The 21,056-nt window shown below is 29.1% G+C and overlaps 1 protein-coding gene across 4 annotated transcripts in view; it reads left to right on the top strand.

Annotated features, from left to right (window-relative positions):
* LOC135131038 (GTPase-activating protein skywalker) overlaps window positions 1-21,056 on the top strand; it is a 187,212-nt gene that overhangs the window by 10,890 nt on the left and 155,266 nt on the right. For all 4 annotated transcript variants that reach the window (XM_064058558.1, XM_064058555.1, XM_064058557.1 and 1 more), the window contains exon 2: window positions 17,906-18,502. In XM_064058558.1, the coding sequence (XP_063914628.1) occupies window positions 17,983-18,502 (520 nt within the window). In that variant the 5' untranslated portion in view covers window positions 17,906-17,982. The remainder of the gene's footprint in view (window positions 1-17,905; window positions 18,503-21,056) is intronic.

Below are 21,056 nucleotides of genomic sequence, written 5' to 3'. Positions count from 1 at the left end.
AACGTGGGCTGTATTTTAAAACTTAGATATCATAACGTTATTAGTTATTTGTCTCTCTTGAAATAATAAAAAAATTGGACCGTCGTTTCTGAGAAAACTGAAAACATGTTTAAATCGGTTCGTACGTACATTATTTTTGGACACCTGTACGCGGTCGTAAAAACTAATACTATTTTTCTGAGCTTCGACTTCAAAGCTGGCTTTTTAATAAACATTTACTTATTGGTGGGGTGTTGGTCACAACTTTCAAAAACTTCGCCATGTGGACTCTAAAACCCATGTGCAATTTTTTTTTTTGCGATAACCCGCACGAGTGAGGTTAAAAATATCGATACATTATTAAACTTCGGATAACCTCATCGAGGCAATAAAGGAAATTTACAGAGAGACATATAAAAAGCTCCGTAGTGCTCTGGAAATGCATGTTTCTTGTTTAGTTCGAGTGCTGTTTACATATTGAAACTGAATAATATAATATAATATCGTAAATGATATTTTCGGCTGCCAAAACTTCGGATGTACTTGAATCTTTTTTTGATTTAGAAATTTTCCCTATTCTTAATAATTGTTTCTTACTATTATTGTATTAACCGTCTTAGCCTATCTGTACTAACTTTCATATAGGTACGTCAATATACAGGGTGTTCATTTTATCTGTTCACGTTTTTCAATTTTTGACTTTTCAATTTCATAATTTTACAAAATATCGATTTTCAGATTTTTCAATTTTTCGATTTTTTAACTTTGCGAACTTTGAATTTTTTTAAATTACAGTTTGATTTTTTTTTGAACAATTAAAAAATAATATTTATGAAAATGAAAAACCAAAAACGAGAACAGCAGAAATTCAAACTCGAAAAATTTAAAATCGAAAATTTGGAAAATCAAAAAATTGCAATTATATTTCACAATTAAAAACATCGGAAACTCGAAAAACCGAAAAATTGAAAAATGAAAATCTAAGAATTGCAAAATTCTCCAGTTTTTGAATTTATGCTTTTTCAACTATTCCATTTTTCGGATTTCATTATTTCCATTTTTATTTTGCAATTTTTCGGATTTATAATTTTTTGATTTGCAGTATTACGAGTTTTCAGTTTTAAAAAGTGCAGTTTCTCAAATTTCTCAATTTTTCAATGTCAGTTTTTTCGTTTTTTCAACTTTTGAATTTTTCGGTTTTTAGGATTTTTAACTTTTGAATTTTTCAATTCTCCGATTTTCAGTTATCGGTGTTTCAATTTTCAGATTTTCCAATTTTTCATTTTTTTTACTTTGCGAACTTTTAATTTTTCCAAATTTACAGTTTGATTTTTTTTGAAAAATTAAAGCTCCAAAAATTTCAAATCGAAAATTTGGAAAATCAGAAAATTGCAACATTTCAAAATAAAAAAATTCGGCACACGTAAAAATTGAAAAATGAAAATACAGAAAATTCGAAAAGTTGGAAAATCTAAGAATCAATAAATTACAAAATTCTCCATTTTTTGAATTTACGGTTTTTCAACTATTCAATTTTTCGAATTTGATTATTCCCATTTATATTTTGCAATTTTCGGTTTTATAATTTTTTCATTTCTAGTAATTCGACTTTTTAGTTTTAAATATCAGTTTTCCAAATTTCCCAATTTTTCAATGTAAAATTTTTCGATTTTCCGATTTTGCAACTTTTGCAATTTTTTGAGTTTTATGTTTTTCAACTTTTGAACTCTCCGATTTTTCAATTTTTCGTTTTTTGAACTTCTTAATTTTGCAATTTTCCGGTTTTTAAAATTTTCAGTTATCGGTTTTTCAATTTTTTGATTTTTCAATTTTATAATTTCACAAATTATCGATTTTCAGATTTTCCAATTTTTCGATGTTTTAACTTTGCGAACTTTTAATTTGTCAAAATTACAGTTTAACTTTTTTTGAAAAAACAAAACTCGAAAAATTTCTAATCAAAAGTTTGGAAAATCAAAAAATTGCAAAATTTCAAAATTAAAAAAAATCGACAATTTGAAACACGTAAAAATTGAAAAATGAAAATACAGAAAATTCGAAAAGTTGGTAAATAGAAAATTGAAAAATCTAAGAATCAATAAATTACAAAATTCTCCATTTTTTTAATTTACGGTTTTTCAACTATTCCATTTTTCGAATTTGATTATTTCCATTTACATTTTGCAATTTTCGATTTTATAATTTTTTGATTTGCAGTATTACGAGTTTTCAGTTTTAAAAATCGCAGTTTTTCAAATTTCTCAATTTTTCAATGTCAATTTTTTAGTTTTTTCAACATTTGAATCTTTCGATTTTTAAGTTTTTTAAATTTTGAATTTTTCGATTCTCCGAGTTTATCTGTGTTTCAATTTTTTGATTTTTCAGTTTTTATAATTTAGAAATTAGCGATTTTCAGATTTTCCAATTTTTCAATTTTTTTTCTTTGCGAACTTTGAATTTTTCCAAATTTACGGTTTGATTTTTTTTGAAAAATTAAAACTCGAAAAATTTCAAATCGAAAATTTGGAAAATCAGAAAATTGCAAAATTTCAAAATAAAAAAATTCGGCATTTGAAACACGTGAAAATTGAAAAATGAAAATACAGAAAATTCGAAAAGTTGGAAAATTGAAAATTAAAAAATCCAAGAATCAATAAATTACAAAATTCTCCATTTTTTGAATTTACGGTTTTTCAACTATTCCATTTTTCGAATTTGATTATTTCCCATTTATATTTTGCAATTTTCGATTTTATAATTTTTTCAATTGTAGTGATTCGACTTTTTAGTTTTAAATATCAGTTTTCCAAATTTCCCAATTTTTCAGTGTCAAATTTTTCGATTTTCCGAATTTTCAACTTTTGCAATTTTTTTAATTTTATGTTTTTCAACTTTTGAATTCTCCTATTTTTAAGTTTTTCGTTTTTTGAACTTCTTAATTTTGCAATTTTCGGATTTTTAAAATTTTCGGTTCAATTTTTTGACTTTTAAATTTTTATAATTTTACAAATTCTCGATTTTCATATTTTCCAATTTTTCGATGTTTTAACTTTGAATTTGTCAAAATTACAGTTTAATTTTTTTTGAAAAATCAAAACTCAAAAAATTTCTAATCAAAAGTTAGGAAAATAAAAAAATTGCAAAATTTCAAAATTAAAAAAATCGCCAATTTGAAACACGTAAAAATTGAAAAATGAAAATACAGAAAATTCGAAAAGTTGGTAAATAGAAAATTGAAAAATCTAAGAATCAATAAATTACAAAATTCTCCATTTTTTTAATTTACGATTTTTCAACTATTCCATTTTTCGAATTTGATTATTTCCATTTATATTTTGCAATTTTCGATTTTATAATTTTTTGATTTGCAGTATTACGAGTTTTCAGTTTTAAAAATCGCAGTTTTTCAAATTTCTCAATTTTTCAATGTCAATTTTTTAGTTTTTTCAACATTTGAATCTTTCGATTTTTAAGTTTTTTAAATTTTGAATTTTTCGATTCTCCGAATTAATTATCTTAATTTATCTTAATTTATCTTAATTATCTGTGTTTCAATTTTTTGATTTTTCAGTTTTTATAATTTAGAAATTAGCGATTTTCAGATTTTCCAATTTTTCAATTTTTTTTCTTTGCGAACTTTGAATTTTTCCAAATTTACGGTTTGATTTTTTTTGAAAAATTAAAACTCGAAAAATTTCAAATCGAAAATTTGGAAAATCAGAAAATTGCAAAATTTCAAAATAAAAAAATTCGGCATTTGAAACACGTGAAAATTGAAAAATGAAAATACAGAAAATTCGAAAAGTTGGAAAATTGAAAATTAAAAAATCCAAGAATCAATAAATTACAAAATTCTCCATTTTTTGAATTTACGGTTTTTCAACTATTCCATTTTTCGAATTTGATTATTTCCCATTTATATTTTGCAATTTTCGATTTTATAATTTTTTCAATTGTAGTGATTCGACTTTTTAGTTTTAAATATCAGTTTTCCAAATTTCCCAATTTTTCAGTGTCAAATTTTTCGATTTTCCGAATTTTCAACTTTTGCAATTTTTTGAGTTTTATGTTTTTCAACTTTTGAATTCTCCTATTTTTAAGTTTTTCGTTTTTTGAACTTCTTAATTTTGCAATTTTCGGATTTTTAAAATTTTCGGTTCAATTTTTTGACTTTTAAATTTTTATAATTTTACAAATTCTCGATTTTCATATTTTCCAATTTTTCGATGTTTTAACTTTGAATTTGTCAAAATTACAGTTTAATTTTTTTTGAAAAATCAAAACTCAAAAAATTTCTAATCAAAAGTTAGGAAAATAAAAAAATTGCAAAATTTCAAAATTAAAAAAATCGCCAATTTGAAACACGTAAAAATTGAAAAAAAACCCAGAAAATTCGAAAAGTTGGAAAATCGAAAAGTGAAAAATCTCGATTTTTTGGTGTTTCAACTTTTGAATTTTTCAATTCCCCGATTTTTCAACTTCTCGCTTATCGGTTTTTCAATTTTTTGATTTTTCAATTTTATAATTTTACAATTTATCGATTTTCAGATTTTCCAATTTTTCGATTTTTTAACTTTGCCAGCGAACTTTGAATTTTTCAAAATTACGGTTTGTTTATTTTTTTGAAAAGTTAAAAAATTAAAATCAAGAAAATGATAAACCAAAAACGAGAACAACAAAAATTAAAACTCAAAAAACTTTAAATTGAAAATTTGGAAAGTCAATAAATTGCACAATTTCAAAATTAAAACAATCGGAAATTTGAAAAACCGAATAATTGAAAAATGAAAAATAGAAAATTCGAAAAGTTGGAAAATTGAAAAAAGAAAAATCTAAAATTGGATAAATTGCAAAATTTTCTAGTTTTTTAATTCAACCATTCCATTTTCCGAATTTTATTTTTTCCAGTTATATTTGGCAATTATTCTATTTTAGAATTTTTTGTGCATTATTGGGAGTTTTCACTTTTTCAAATGTTCCAATTTTTCAATCGCAAATTTTTCGATTTTTCAGCATTTGAATTTTTCAGTTGTCGGTTTTTCAATTTTTTTATTTTTTAATTTTGCGAACTTTGATTTTTTCTGTGAAAAATAAAAAATTAAAAATCAAGAAAACGAAAAACCTAAAACGAGAAGAGCAAAAATTAAAACTCGAAGAATTTAAAATCCAAAATTTCAAAATTAAAAAATTTGAAAAACTGAAAAATTAAAAAAATGAAAAGTTGGAAAAATGAAAACTCTAAGAATTGATAAATTGCAAAATTCTCCAGTTTTTGAATTCCATTTTTATTTTGCAATTAAATTTTCGGTTTTATAATTTTTTGATTTGCAGAATTTCGAGTTTTCAGTTTTAAATATTGCAGCTTTTCAAATTTTTCAGTGTCAAATTTCCCCATTTTTCAATTTTTCGTTTTGTCAACTGTATGATTTTGCAATTTTCCGATTTTTTGAATTTTTCAGTTATCGGTTTTCCAATTTTTTGACTTTTAAATTTTTATAATTTTACAAATTATCGATTTTCATATTTTCCAATTTTTCGATGTTTTAACTTTGAATTTGTCAAAATTACAGTTTAATTTTTTTTGAAAAATCAAAACTCGAAAAATTTCTAATCAAAAGATTGGAAAATCAAAAAATTGAAAAATGAAAATACAGAAAATTTGAAAAGTTGGAAAATCGAAAAGTGAGAAACCTAAGAATCAATAAATTGCAAAATTCTCCAGTTTTTGAATTTACAGTTTTTCAAATATTCCATTTTTCGAATTTCATTATTCCCATTTATATTGTGCAATTTTTCGGTTTTATAATTTTTTCATTTGTAGTATTTCGAGTTTTCAGTTGTAAATATTACAGTTTTTCAAATTTCCAGATTTTCGGATTTTTCAATTTTTCGATTTTTTAACTTTGCCAGCGAACTTTGAATTTTTCAAAATTACAGTTTGTTTATTTTTTTGAAAAGTTAAAAAATAAAGTCAAGAAAATGAAAAACCAAAAACGAGAACAGCAAAATTAAAACTCAAAAAACTTAAAATTGAAAATTTGGAAAGTCAATAAATTGCACAATTTCAAAATTAAAACAATCGGAAATTTGAAAAACCGAATAATTGAAAAATGAAAAATAGAAAATTTGAAAGTTGGAAAATTGAAAAAAAAAAAAATTTGCAAAATTTTCTAGTTTTTTAATTCAACTATTCCATTTTCCGAATTTTATTTTTCCAGTTATATTTGGCAATTATTCGGTTTTAGAATTTTTTGATTTGCAGTATTGGGAGTTTTCAGTTTTAAATTTCAGTTTTTCAAATTTCCCAATTTTTCAATGGCAAATTTTTCGATTTTTCACCATTTGAATTTTTCAGTTGTCGGTTTTTCAATTTTTTGAATTTTTAATTTTGCGAACTTTGATTTTTTCTGCGAAAAATAAAAAATTAAAAATCAAGAAAATGAAAAACCTAAAACGAGAAGAGCAAAAATTAAAACTCCAAGAATTTTAAATACAAAATTTCAAAATTAAAAAATTTGAAAAACTGAAAAATTAAAAAAATTCAAAATTTGAAAAGTTGGAAAGTTGAAAAATGAAAACTCTAAGAATCGATAAATTGCAAAATTCTCCAGTTTTTGAATGCCATTTTTATTTTGCAATTAATTTTCCGGTTTTATAATTTTTTGATTTGCAGAATTTCGAGTTTTCAGTTTTAAATATTGCAGCTTTTCAAATTTTTCAGTGTTAAATTTCCCGATTTTTCAATTTTTCGTTTTGTCAACTGTATGATTTTGCAATTTTCCAATTTTTTGAATTTTTCAGTCATCAGTTTTTTAATTTTCTGACTTTTCAATTTTATAATTTCACAAATGACCGATTTGCAGATTTTCCTTTTTCGATTTTTTAACTTTATCAAGAAAATGAAAACCAAAATCGAGAACAGCAACAATTAAAATTCGAAAAATTTAAAATTGAAAATTTGGAGAGTCAAAAAATTGCAATTTCAGTTTTTTAGTCGGCTTTAAATTTTCAACTTTTTAATTTCTGTTTTTTTCAATTTTACGATTTTGGAATTTACCGAGTTTTTTATTTTCCAATTTTGATTTTTTCGTTTTTGTAGTAGAAAATTAGAAGCAACAAATTGGAAAAACGACAAATTAAAATAATCTAGAAATCGAAAAACTTAAAAAATATCACAGTGTAATAAAATAAAGGTTTTTGTTTGCTTTTATACTGTTGTTATACCATGTGTTCGAAAAAAAAACTTAATTAACACAATTATTTGCATATACAAGTTACCTCATGCCAAAATTTTTATTATCAAAGGAAATATCTTGACCGGCGCTCAACAGAGCATCGAAGGTGTGCGGCAAGGCCGCGTTTTGGTCTTAGCATTATTCACAATTCTAGTGGGTGACATTATAAAACTAGTAGTAATCCTGATAATGGTGATGACAATGACTTTACTGACGACCTAGTTTTTCTGGTAAATACAGAACACGAGTCAATACGAAATGTAGAACCTTGAAATTAAAGAACACGATATTATTTCGAGGAAAAAATCGTGTCGATAAAGAAAAATCAAGTCAAAATGATAAAAATCTCGATTTAATTCACACAAGAGAAAAACAGAGGTAATTTATTGGTAAAAAGTGTCAAAGAAAACGAGATTAAGCGCCCATAAAGCAAGCTACCTGCAAATATTTACATCCAGATGTGCAACTCGGACAGATAATAACACAATTGGACATTTAAAGTACCGGAACAGTAAAACTTTTTATTTTATGGTTAACATTAAAGCATTGTTGAACTAACAACCCTTTTTATGATTTATTAGGCAAACCATGAACATAATGTTTACTTTTTTTTGCAATCCATGGCGCAATATTTAAAGAAATCTTTTATTAAGAGGTGTATTTATTGCCGTAAATCATATCCAAACAGCCGATCTAAAAACAGATGAGGCAGCTATTTGGTTATGATTATACACAGATTAGATAACTTTTCCCTTATAAATTATTAAAATAGTTGTGTACGTTTCCGGATAATGATAAGTTTTAGGGTTTTTAGATACGCGTTCGTCAGTCATTACTTTGACGACTTTTTTTATAAAACGAATCCTCTTATCTACGTTTTTATTACTTAATTAGTGTGCTCCTAGAAGAATAATGATAATCAGATGTCGTAAAATAGACACTTGCTGGAATCCACAATTTTCGAAGAATTCTTGTGTTAAATCTTGTGTTACAGGGGAATTTCGTGTTGTAATACGTGACGTGACCAACATCACATTCTAAATCTCTAGTTATTAATTGAGTTCATAGCAGCTCTCAAAATGCAAATAGTACGTAAAATGACGGGAATTATTCACGTCATGTGACAGTGACTGATGCAGCGGTGTCTGTTTAATTTCAATATTAATATAGATATAATGCATTAAATGGTGTCGATAAAACTGTTATGGCTAATAAAGTCGGGTTATGTTACAGCGCCATTCTTTTTTGTTTACCGTGTACATGGCGTTGAAAAGGTTACAGATTCGGTAAAACTAAACAAGATTGCGTAACCTTTGTTAAATCGGTACAAATAAACACATAATTCTAGACAAAGTAAAGGTTAATAAGTGGTATTAAGGTGACAATTGCTCTAATTGGCGAACGTCGCTGCGCTGGAGAAAAAAGGCGCGGACGGTTTTTCGTGGATTTCTATTGCTGCTAATGGAACAAAAGCAACACATGACTTGTTGAATATCGATCGTCGGAACTAAATTCCCAGAGGGTTCACCGAGGGTCAACACCCCGACTGCACCTGCGAACTTTTCGATTTTCAGACGCTTTTCTTTGGGGTTTTATCGGTGAGAGTGGGGAAAGGGTAGAGACGTTTAGTGCTTTAGCGGCACTTCGGGCTTGATGTAGAGGTGACATTAATTGATAATTTGAGTTGTGACGTCACTGGGAAACTAAGTGAGTTTCGTCGGGTCTGCCGTCGACTCCGTTTTCCGTAAAGTTGGTTCAATATATTTAGACAGGTCTATCCTATGGGAAAATCAAGAAAGTAAGAGTGCTATCTGTTTGGCGATAATAAAGTACTGATAAATGTTACAAAATTGAACTGTCATTGTAATTTTTTACGTTAACGTCGTAAATGGAAATAATTTATAGGGGTTTTAAGAAATTGGCAAAAATGAAGATTAAGAAATAGTGCAATGTTATCATTATCAAACATGTGACGGGTTTTTAAGGAATAATAATAATGATAATAATATTTTTTTCTGCCTAAAGTTTACAAGTGACATTATTTTTGGTGACACTGGTCTTCATTAATGCCTAAATTTTTTCTATAATTTCATTGTCGAAATCAAGAAAATAAATTATTTCGGTAATTTTCGATAATCTTCACGGAAACGTCAAAAATTTCATACAAGGAGTTTCATTGTGGAGACCAAAATCTCCAAAAAATCTCTTTAGGTAATTTTTGAAGATGGTCGAAAAATTGTTGAAATATCCATTAATAAACATTGACTTTTCGAAAAAATTGTCTGAAAATCCACAAAATATTCTGGGAGCACCTAGACGCTAATAAGTCGAAATATTCATAATAATGGAGTATTGAAAAATTTCCTTCCAAACAGTTTTTTTTTTTAATTTTGCACCGGATTTTTTTGCAGTTTTTGAAACTTAACGAAAGACATTTTCTTATAAAATTCGATCTCTGGAAGTTAGTTTTGGACTTGGTTAGTTTTCTTCTATTTCTCCAGAATCGCCAACTGAAACATTGCAGTTTTTGGATTTCAAAAAATTTTATTTTCGAACTTAATATTTTTAAACCTTGCACCAGAAGCATAAATACGCTATTTTTGGAATCAGCACGACGAAATCTATTGGCCAGATTTTTTTGCATTTTTTTGGCGACTTTTTCAATAACACAATTTTTCAATAAAATTTCGGCCAATTTTTGCCAATTTTCGAAATTTAACGAAAAACATTTTCTTATAGAATTCGTTCTCTGGAAGTTAGTTTTGGACTTAGTTTTCTTGTATTTCTCCAGAATCGCCAACTGAAACATTGCAATTTTTGGATTTCAAAAAACTTTATTTTCAAACCTAATATTTTTAAACTTTGCACCAGAAGCATAAATGCGCTAATTTTGGAATCAGCACGACGAAATCTATTAGCCAGATTTTTTTGTATTTTTTTTGGCAACTTTTTCAATAACAATTTTTCGATAAAATTTCAGCCAATTTTTGCCAATTTTCGAAATTTAACGAAATGCATTTTCTTATAGAATTCGTTCTCTGGAAGTTAGTTTTGGACTTTGTTTTCTTCTATTTCTCCAGAATCGCCAACTGAAATATTGCAATTTTTGGATTTCAAAAAACTTTATTTTCAAACTTAATATTTTTAAACTTTGCACCAGAAACATAAATACGCTATTTTTGGAATCAGCACGACGAAATCTATTGGCCAGATTGTTTGCATTTGTTCGGCGACTTTTTCAATAACACAATTTTTCGATAAATTTCGGCCAATTTTTGCCAATTTTCGAAATTTAACGAAATACATTTTCTTATAGAATTCGGTCTCTGGAAGTTAGTTTTGGACTTGGTTTTCTTCTACTTCTTCAGGATCGCCCACTGAAATATTGCAATTTTTTGGATTAAAAAAAATATAATTATAAGCAGAATATTGTTAAATCTTGCACCGGGAGTATAAACACGTTGGTTTTGGAACCAACACGACGAATTTTTGAGAATTTTCGAAATTTAACGAAACACATTTTCTTATAAAATTCGATGTAGAAGTTAGTTTTGGACTTGGTTTTCTTCTATTTCTCCAGAATCGCCAACTGAAACATTGCAATTTTTGCATTCAATCTTTTTTTCAAACAGAATATTTTTGAATCTTCTACTGGGAGCATAACCACGTTTTTTTTTTTGGATCAGTACAACGAAATCTATTTCCCAGAATTTTTTGCATTTTTTTGCAACTTTTTCATCAGTACAATTTTTCAATAGAAATTGGGCCAATTTTCCACAATTGTCGAGAGTTAACTAAAATGTTTGAAATTTAATTTGAAAATATTTTCTTACGGATTTCGACCTCTAGAACTTACTTTTGGTTTTTTCTCAAATAGCTGCTTCCATTTTTCTCGAATCTCCCACTGAAATATTGCAATTTTTGGATTTCAAAAGAAAACTATTTTCAAACCTAATATTTTTAAATCTTGCATCAGAAGCATAAACACGTTATTTTTGGAATCAGCACGACGAAATCTATCGCCCATATTTTGTTGCAATTTTTTTTGGCAACTTTTTCAAAAACACAATTTTTCAATGAAATTTCTCCAATTTTTTACAGTTTTCGGAATTTAACGAAAGACATTTTCTTATAGAATTCGATCTCTGATTTGATATTCCGATTTTTCCAATTTGAGATTTACTTTTCGATGTCTCAGTTGTTCGATTTTCAATCTTTCGAATTTTCCCAATTGTTATATTTTCAGTGATAGATTTTTCGATCTCCCGATTTTTCCATTCTCTTATCTTTTGGATATTTGATTAATCGTACTTTCGATTTTTTGATTTTGGGTCCAAATTTTCGAATTTTTCCATTTTCGATATTCGAATTTTCGATTTTTCGAATATTTATTTGGTTCATTCATTTCGAATTTTCAGTTTTGTTAACGTTAAATTTTTCGATTATCGATTTTTCTGATTTTTCGAATTTTCGTTGTTTCAAATATTTGATTAATGGATTTTTCAATTTTCAAATTTTCAATATCTTTATCTTTCGAATTTTCGATTTTTCGTCTTTTCAGTTCTTCGATTTTTCGAATTTTAGTTTCTCCTGTTTTCGATTTTTCGAATTTCAATTTTTTTCGAAATCTTCAAGTTTCTGATTTTTCCGTTTTTCGATTTTTCGTTTTTGATTTTTCGAATCTTCGTTTTCTTTATTTTTCAGTTTTTGGACTTTTCAATTTTTCGATTTTCAGATTCTCGATTTTCGATAATCGAATTTCGATTTTTTTTTAATTTTTGGCTTTTGATTTTTCGAGTTTTCGATTTTTTGATTTAATTAAGCATTAAAAAAACTTGCATTTTTCCATTGTTCAATGTTTAGACTTCAATTTGTTTACTTTTCAATTTTTAAAATTTTCCGTTCTTCAGTTTTTCAATTTTTCGGTTCCTTTACTTTTCCTTTTTTGATTTCTAGAGTTTTCGGTTTTTTGATATTAAAATTTTACATCTTCTTTGTTTTAGATTTTTCGATTTTTCAATTTTTCGTTTTTTCGATTTTTCAATCTTTTGAATTTTCCCTATTCCTATATTTTCAGTGTTAGATTTTTCGATTTTCCGATTTTTACATTCTCTTATCTTTTGGATATAGAACTTTCGATTTTTCGATTTTGGGTCAAATTTTCGAATTTTTCCATTTTCGATATCCGAATTTCATATTTTTCGAATATTTTGTTCATTGATTTTTGGATTTCAAAAAACTTTATTTTCAAACCTAATATTTTTAAACCTTGCACCACAAGCATAAATACGCTATCTTTGGAATCAGCACGACGAAATCTATTGGCCAGATTTTTTGCATTTTTTTTTGGCAACTTTTTCAATAACACAATTTTTCGATAAAATTTCGGCCAATTTTTGCCAATTGTCGTAATTTAACGAAATACATTTTCTCATAGAATTCGTCCTCTGGAAGTTAGTTTTGGACTTGGTTTTCTTCTATTTCTCCAGAATCGCCAACTGAAACATTGCAGTTTTTGAATTTAAAAAAAAACTTTATTTTCAAACCTAATATTTTTAAATCTTGCACCGGAAGCATAAATACGCTATTTTTGGAATCAGCACGACGAAATCTATTGGCCAGATTTTTTTGCATTTTTTTGGCAACTTTTTCAACAACACAATTTTTCAATAAAATTTCAGCCAATTTTTGACAATTTTCGGAATTTAACGAAAGACATTTTCTTATAGAATTCGATCTCTGGAAGTTAGTTTTGGACTTGGTTTTCTTCTATTTCTCCAGGATCGCTCACTGAAATATTGCAATTTTTTGGACTAAAAAAAATATAATTATAAGCAAAAAATTGTTAAATTTTGCACCGGGAGTATAAACACGTTGGTTTTGGAACCAACACGATGAATTTTATTTCCTAGAATTTTTTGCATTTTTTTGGCAACTTTTTCAACAGCACAATTTTTCAATCAAATTTCGGCCAATTTTTGACAATTTTCGAAATTTAACGCAAGACATTTTCTTATAAAATTCGATGTATACGTTAATTTTGGACTTGGTTTTCTTCTATTTCTCCAGAATCGCCAACTGAAACATTGCAGTTTTTGGATTTAAAAATAACTTTATTTTCAAACCTAATATTTTTAAACCTTGCACCGGAAGCACAAATACGCTATTTTTGGAATCAGCAGGACGAAATCTATCGCCCAGATTTTTTTGCATTTTTTTTTGGCAACTTTTTCAAAAACACAATTTTTCAATGAAATTTCGTCCAATTTTTGACAATTTTCGGAATTTAACGAAAGACATTTTCTTATAGAATTCGATCTCTGGAAGTTAGTTTTGGACTTGGTTAGTTTTGTTCTATTTCTCCAGAAGCGCCCAGTGAAATATTGGAAATATATTAAATTTGGATTAAAAAAAAAAATTCAAACATATTTTTAGAGCTTGCACCGGGGGCATAAACATGCTCTTTTTGGACGAAATCTATTTCCCAGAATTTTTTTCATTTTTTTTGGCACCTTTTTCAACAGCATAATTTTTCAATGAAATTTCGGACAATTTTTGACAATTTTCGAAATTTATCGAAACACATTTTCTTATGAAATTCGATCTCTGGAAGTTAGTTTTATCCTTAGTTACTTTTCTTCAATTTCTCCAGATTCGCTCACTGAAATATTGCATTCTTTGCATTAATTTTTTTTTATTTTTGAATCTTCCACTGGGAGCATAAACAAATTTCTATTTTTTTGGATCAGCACGACGAAATCTAGTTCCCACAATTTTTAAGCGACTTTTTTGCAACTTTTTCAGCAGCACAATTTTTCAATTAAATTTCAGTCAATTTTTGGCCAATTTTCCAAAATTTAACAAAATACATTTTTTTTATAAAATTTGATCTCTGGAAGTTCGTTTAAGCTTGGTTAGTTTTATTTTATTTCTCCGGAATCGCCCACTGAAATATTGCAATTTTTTGGATTAAAAAAAAATCGAATTAGATTTTTTTGCATTTTTTTGGAAACTTTTTCAACAGCACAATTGTTCAATGAAATTTCGGCTAATTTTTGACAATTTCCGAAATTTAACGAAATTTTCTTATAAAACTTGACCTCTAGAAGTTAATTTTGGACTTGGTTTTCTAGTTCTCCAAAATCGCTCAATGAAATATTGAAATTTTTGGATTAAAAAAAAAAAATGCAAACAGAATCTTTTTAAATCTTCCACTTGGAGCATAAACACGCTTTTTGCGAGTTTTTTTGAAAATTTTTCAAAGAAATTTCGGCCAATTTTCGACCATTGTCGAGATTTAACTAAAATGTTCCAAATTTAACTAAAAACATTTTCTTACGGATTTCGACCTCCAGAAGCTAGTTTTGGCTTCATTTCTCAAGTAGCCCCTACCATTTTCCCCGAATTTCTAACTGAAATATTGCAATTTTTTGAGAAAAAAAACTAATATTTTAAAATCTTGCACCTCCATAAACACGCTATTTTTGGAATCAGCACGACGAAATCCATTTCCCAGTTTTTATTTTGCACTTTTTTTTGGCTACTTTTTCAATAGCACAATTTTTCAAAAAAATTTTGGCCAATTTGCAAGATTTAATTAAAGGCATTTTTTTATAGATTTCGGCCTCAAGAAGTTAGTTTCGGCCTCATTTCTTCAATAGCTCCTTCCATTTTTTCAGTAGCTGCCAAGATAAGACTGATTTTGGCAAATGAGGTACCTTTGAAGAGAAGAGAGGGCGGGTGGGCGGCGCTAGTACCTGTTAAAATCAGTTTTATTTTAGCTGTTAGTAGCTCCGCCCACCCACCCACCCTCTCTTTTCTTACAAGGTATCTCATTTGCCAAAATCGGTCTTATTTTAGCAGGTACTAGCCCCGCCCACCCACCCTCTCTTTTCTTAGCGGATATGTCATTTGCAAAATTCAGTCTTATCCTACTGAAATATATATTTAAATTTTTGGTTTAAAAAAAAACTTTATTTTCAAAATCTAATATTTTTAAATCTTGGCACCGACATAAACACGTTATTTTTGTAATCAACATGACGAAATCTATTTCCCAGATTTTTTTTGCATTTTTTTGGCAACTTTTTCAATAGCGTAAGTGAAAAATAGAAAATTTGCCGAAATTTTTTTGAAAAATTTCATCAAATTTTCGAGATTTAATTAAAGATATTTTCTTATAGATTTCGACCTTAATAAGTTATTTCGGTATCATTTCTTTAATAATTCCTTCCAATTTTCCAGAATTGCCCACTGAAATATTTCAATTTTTGGATTTGAAAAAAACTTATTTACAAACCAAATATTTTTAAATGTTGTGCCGGGGGCATAAATAACTTGTCTTTTTCAAATCAGCACGATGACATTTATATCCTAAAATTAATTTTTTGGGCAATTTTTTCAGAATCAAAATTTTCGATTTTCGACAGTTTTTGAAATTCAACTTTTTCTTATAGAGTTTGACTTCCAGACGTTAGTTTCAAACCCATTTCTTCCATAAATCCTACCATTTTTGCAGAATCGCCTATTGAATTATTCAATTTTTTTTGGATTCTGGAAAATTGGTAGTAGTTTTCTTAGAAAGTAACTTTTAAATATGGAAATTTACCAAAAAGCTATTTGGGGTTTTTCGGAGCTGAACGAAATTAGTCGAAATTTGTTGCATAAGCAGAAATAGTAAAACTTGCGTTTTTGAAAAAATTGCCAAAAAATTCAACAATTTTGGAATATAATTTTCGACGTACCGATTCGAAAAATTTACAGTGTTTATGATCTTGGACCAAGATTTTAGTTTGAAAATTAGTTTTTTTCTTAAGAATTCCAAAAATTGTCCTATTTTATTGGGCGGTTCTGGAGAAATAGTAGAGTTTTCAAAGAAATAAGGCCGCAAGTAAATTTTGGAGGGCGAAATCTACAAAAAGATCTTTAGGAAAAATTTTTATAAAAACTAGAGCTTTAGGAAAAGCTGTCAAAAAATCCACAAAAAAATGTAGCGTGTTTAAGTTCCCGAAGGAAGAACTTTCGGTTTGAAATTAATTTTTTTTCTAAATCCTAAAATTTCACATATTTCCTTGGGCGTTTCTGGAAGAATGGTAGAGTGGTGGAAGAAATTAGAACGAAAGGTACTTTTGTAGGCCGAAATCAGCAAAAACCTCTTTGGGTAATTTTTGAAGGTGGTCGAAAAAAAGTCGAAATTTCCGTAAAAAATGAGCTTTTGAAAAATTCGCCTAAAATCCACAAAAAATTCTGAGATATAGATCTTGGCTTATTGATTTGAAAAATATAGCGTGTTTATGATTTCCGACCAAGATTTAGAAATATTCGGTTTGTAATTCATTTTTTTTTTATTTAAAAAATTGACAAATTTAGTTTGGACGATTGTGGAAAAAAGCTAAAAATTTTTCGAAAAAATGAGGCCGAAAGTCACTTCTCAAAATGGAAATCTAAATAAAAATCTTTTTAGGTAGTTGTCGAAGATGCTAAAAAAATCGAGAAATTTTCATAAGGGGCGAGTTTTAAAAGTTGTCTGAAAATCCACAACAAATTCAGATCCTGAAACAAGATTTTAGAAACATTTAGTAAATTTTTCTAAATAAATAATCCTAAAATTGCCATATTTCATTGGACCATTCTAAAATTATTATCAGGAGATTACGGCTATTTACATTTTCAATGTTTTTATTTTTTTAATAAGAGCTGTCAAATTGAAAATAATTGATAAAATATGACATAAAATAACTAAAAACATATTTTCTGTTCAAAAATTCAAAAAAGTTGGTAATAAAAACTTTTCAAATTTAAAAATTCGTGAAAAATTTATGAAAATTGTCAGCAATGCCGAGAAAACAGAGAAATTTGTTAAATACAAAACTGAAAGATCAAATGTCATGAGATTTTGAGAAAAAATAATAAAAATCCGAAACGAACAAATAATACTAAATACGAACAATTGGCATAAGGTATTAAACAGAACCTCCCGCGCCCCTGGAGTATATATAATCCAACAAATTTAGCTTGTTCAAAAAATGATAAAATTTTATTTTTCGTTTTTTTATTATAACCTTTAATTTTTAGGCAAGTCTAAAATAAGTCTAATCAATGTCACTGAAGAGGTTTCAAGAGCTTGAACACTTTTATTTTATTCTTTAATTTACCTGTAGGTAAAATTATGGCGCGATTAAGACCGTGACTTTTTAAATAATTTATAGCAACCCTGCAGAAAACCAAGTGTCTATGTCATTGCCATCAGATGCTCTTCTTCGGCTTTTATTATTATGTTCTGAGAAGGGACCTCAATTAGTTTCGTGAAATCCCCCAAGGTATGAGATAACAATATCTACTAAATAGCTTTAACGACTGGGTGACTCACGTTCTGCAAAAATATGAATGAAATTCTTACAAATCTACCTGTTAATACTTACCTGTTTATGTTTTTACGGTCCATCGCTATCGGTTGTCGCTTTAGATGAGATAAGATTAGGGGAGAAATAAGAATTTTCTCGTTGTAAGCAGTCGCTTTCGACAACTTCTAGTGCTTGTATTGATCTCTGTTTTGCTTTTGTTTGAGTGTTCTACCTTCTTAATTAAAAACAGTCTCTTTCAAAACTCGATATAAGGTATTATACCTACATAAAAATCTAGATATATTCACTTTTTACTTTTTTTCATTGAAGAAATGTTTTTGTTTCCAGACGTGACAATGCTCCAGGACCTCACATAGCGGCCTGCTCTATCGGAGGGGCTGCAACTGGTAATAAAACGTAAACGAATGCAAATAATGCCTTCGGTGCTGGAAGAAGCGGCTGTCGAACAAGAACAATCGAACTCTTACACATCGTTGGTAGACTCGACCGGGATCACGGTCGTCCCGCCCAGCCCTTCTTCCAAACCACTGAAGACCATCGGCGATGTGACGTCCTTACTCCAGCAGGGCAGAAAGCAGGATGCCAAGCACCTACTCCGGAACAACGCCTGGCCCGTTGACAGCCCCATTCGGGGCCAGTTGTGGTCCCTTCTCTGCATGCAGCACCAGACCAAGTCCAACAGCATGTCGGACGGTTTCTACTGGGACATGGTTAACCAGGTCTTCGGTAGTACGGAATTGTCGGACAAACCCATCAGCTTGCCGCCGTTCGTCGAACCGTCCCACTGCCAGCTGTACTACCTGACCCACAAGGGCAGGAGCGTGGCCGACAGGGTGGTCTCGGTTCTGGGATACGCCTGCCCGGACATCGTCTACAGCCCGACGATCTACCCGATCTGCGCGCTGCTGCTCCACTACATGTCCGGTGAGTCACGGAATTTGAGTTCTTGTAGTTATCGAAAATCTACATTTCGCAGTGACCATTATGGTTTTAATTCATGCTATAATAGTATCGAACGAAAGCGCAGTCGTTAGGGAAGTGTTTAACAAGTCTGCGAGCGCCACTTTCTCGACCCAACTAGAAAATAAAACGAGTAGCGAACGCCTACTGCTCAAACCGTTGTAACAGAAGTAGCTCTTGTGCTAGGCGAACATAAAGGTCTGTGTCGGGTGCAGAATTTTAAACGCAACTCTCCGACTTCCTCAATCCTGCTGTCCACAACCTTTGCTATTCTAATTCCAATAAGATGATTTTTTAACGTCCAAGACCAATTACTACGTATTATTTAACAGACTTCATTAATATTTTTTCGTTTTTAATGAAAAACAATTGCATTTTTTTTACAAGAAAAGACGGCGATGTATATTAAGAAAAAAGAAAGGCAAAATATAAACCCCGCCCACCCGCCCTATCTCTATTCGGATGATTTTCTTTATTCGTCGTAACCCGAGAGGCGGATCCTAATTGCAAAAGTCATATTGCCTTACAAAAATATACTATTTTAAAAGTGTTTTAAGATTCTACGAATAAAAAAAATCATCACAATTGAGATGGGGTGGGTGGGCGGGGTTTATATTTTGCCCTTTTTTCTTACTATACTCAGTATTGTTTGAAGAACACAATACTCAAAAACATGGTTTTAATTTCTTGTTAAGAAATAAGTATTTTTCAGTATTTGCGATGCATAAAAAAAAATCATCACAATTTAGACAGGGCGGGTGGGCGGGGCTTATATTATGCCATTCTTTCGTAATATACGTAGTCATCTGTTTTAAATTTTTTCCGTGAAAAGATGACTAAGTATACTAACTTTCTTAGTATCCTTAGTCATCTTTTCACGGAAAAAAAGCACCGCCCACCCGCCTTATCTCAATCGTGATAATTTTTTTTTATCATCGGTAGCCAAACGAGCGGAATTTAATTGCACAATCGTTATTATTTTAAACGTGTTTTAAGTTTGTAAGAATAAAAACAAGCATCTCAATTGAGACGGGGTGGGTGGGCGGATTCGAAATTAATCTCTCTTTTCTTAGGGGATATCTCATTTGCCAAAATCAGTTTTATCTTAGCAGGTACTACAGCGAATTACCCCTTGGTGTGACTTTCGACTCCAAAATATCATTTAGATAGATATCATGTTGAGGCTATTGTTTCATGAGTATATCTATATAAGACCTTGGGATTTATTTTACGCAACGTTAAGTACTTTAATAACTCCAATACATGTGTGTGGTTACTTCTTGTTTTGCGGAAGGCGGGCAGTTATAAACCCAAAACTATTTTCAAATCAAAAACTTTTAATAATTTTATCTCGACGAAAAATATTTGTGAAAAAGCTGCCACGATTTAGCCCAGAATATAAAAAGCAAAGAAATGCATCTCCAACTAGAAATAAATTTTAAACCACATTTCCATGCAAAAATTTTCCGTTTTACCTATTTTTAAGTTTCTTGTTGTGAAAAGATGGCTATGTATATTAAGAAAACAAAAAGCAAAATATAGGCCCCGCCCACCCACCCTATCTCAATTCGGATGATTTTTTTTATTTGTCGTAACCCGAGAGGCGGATCCTAATTGCAAAATCCATATTGCCTTACAAAAATTTACTATTTTAAAAGTGTTTTAAGGTTCTAACAATAAAAAAAATCATCACAATTGAGATGGGGTGGGTGGGCGGGGTTTATATTTTGCCCTTTTTTTCTTAATATACATAGTATTTTTTGAAGAACACAATACTCAAAAACATGGTTTTAATTTCTTGTAAAGAAATAAGTATTTTTCAGTATTTACGATGCATAAAAAAAATCATCACAATTGAGATAGGGCGGGTGGGCGGGGCTTATATTATTCCATTCTTTCGTAATATACGTAGTCATCTGTTTTAAATTTTTTCCCTGAAAAGATGACTAAGTATACTAAGAAAGTTATATCATTTAGTTAGACATCATGTTGAGAGGCTATTGTTCCCATGAGTAGATAAGGCCTTGGGATTTACGCAACGTTAAGTACTTTAATAACTCCAATACATGTGTGTGGTTACTTCTTGTTTTGCGGAAGGCGGGCAGTTATAAACCCAAAACTATTTTCAAATAAAAAATTTTTAATAATTTTATCTCGACGAAAAATATTTGTGAAAAAGCTGCCACGATTTAGTCCAGAATATAAAAAGCAAAGAAATGCATCTCCAACTAGAAATAAATTTTAAACCACATTTCCTTGCAAAAATTTTCAATTTTACCTATTTTTAAGTTTCTTGTTGTGAAAAGATGGCTATGTATATTAAGAAAACAAAAAGCAAAATATAGGCCCCGCCCACCCACCCTATCTCAATTCGGATGATTTTTTTATTCGTCGTAACCCGAGAGGCGGATCCTAATTGCAAAATCCATATTGCCTTACAAAAATTTACTATTTTAAAAGTGTTTTAAGGTTCTAACAATAAAAAAAATCGTCACAATTGAGATGGGGTGGGTGGGCG

Source organism: Zophobas morio, unplaced genomic scaffold (assembly GCF_036711695.1).
Source record: "Zophobas morio isolate AGI-343-1 ecotype UQ-CSIRO unplaced genomic scaffold, CSIRO_AGI_Zmor_V1 ptg000018l, whole genome shotgun sequence".
NCBI classification, from domain to species: Eukaryota; Metazoa; Arthropoda; class Insecta; order Coleoptera; family Tenebrionidae; genus Zophobas; species Zophobas morio.
The sequence above is the reverse complement of the archived record's forward strand: the minus strand, read 5'-3'. Positions and strand labels throughout refer to the sequence as shown.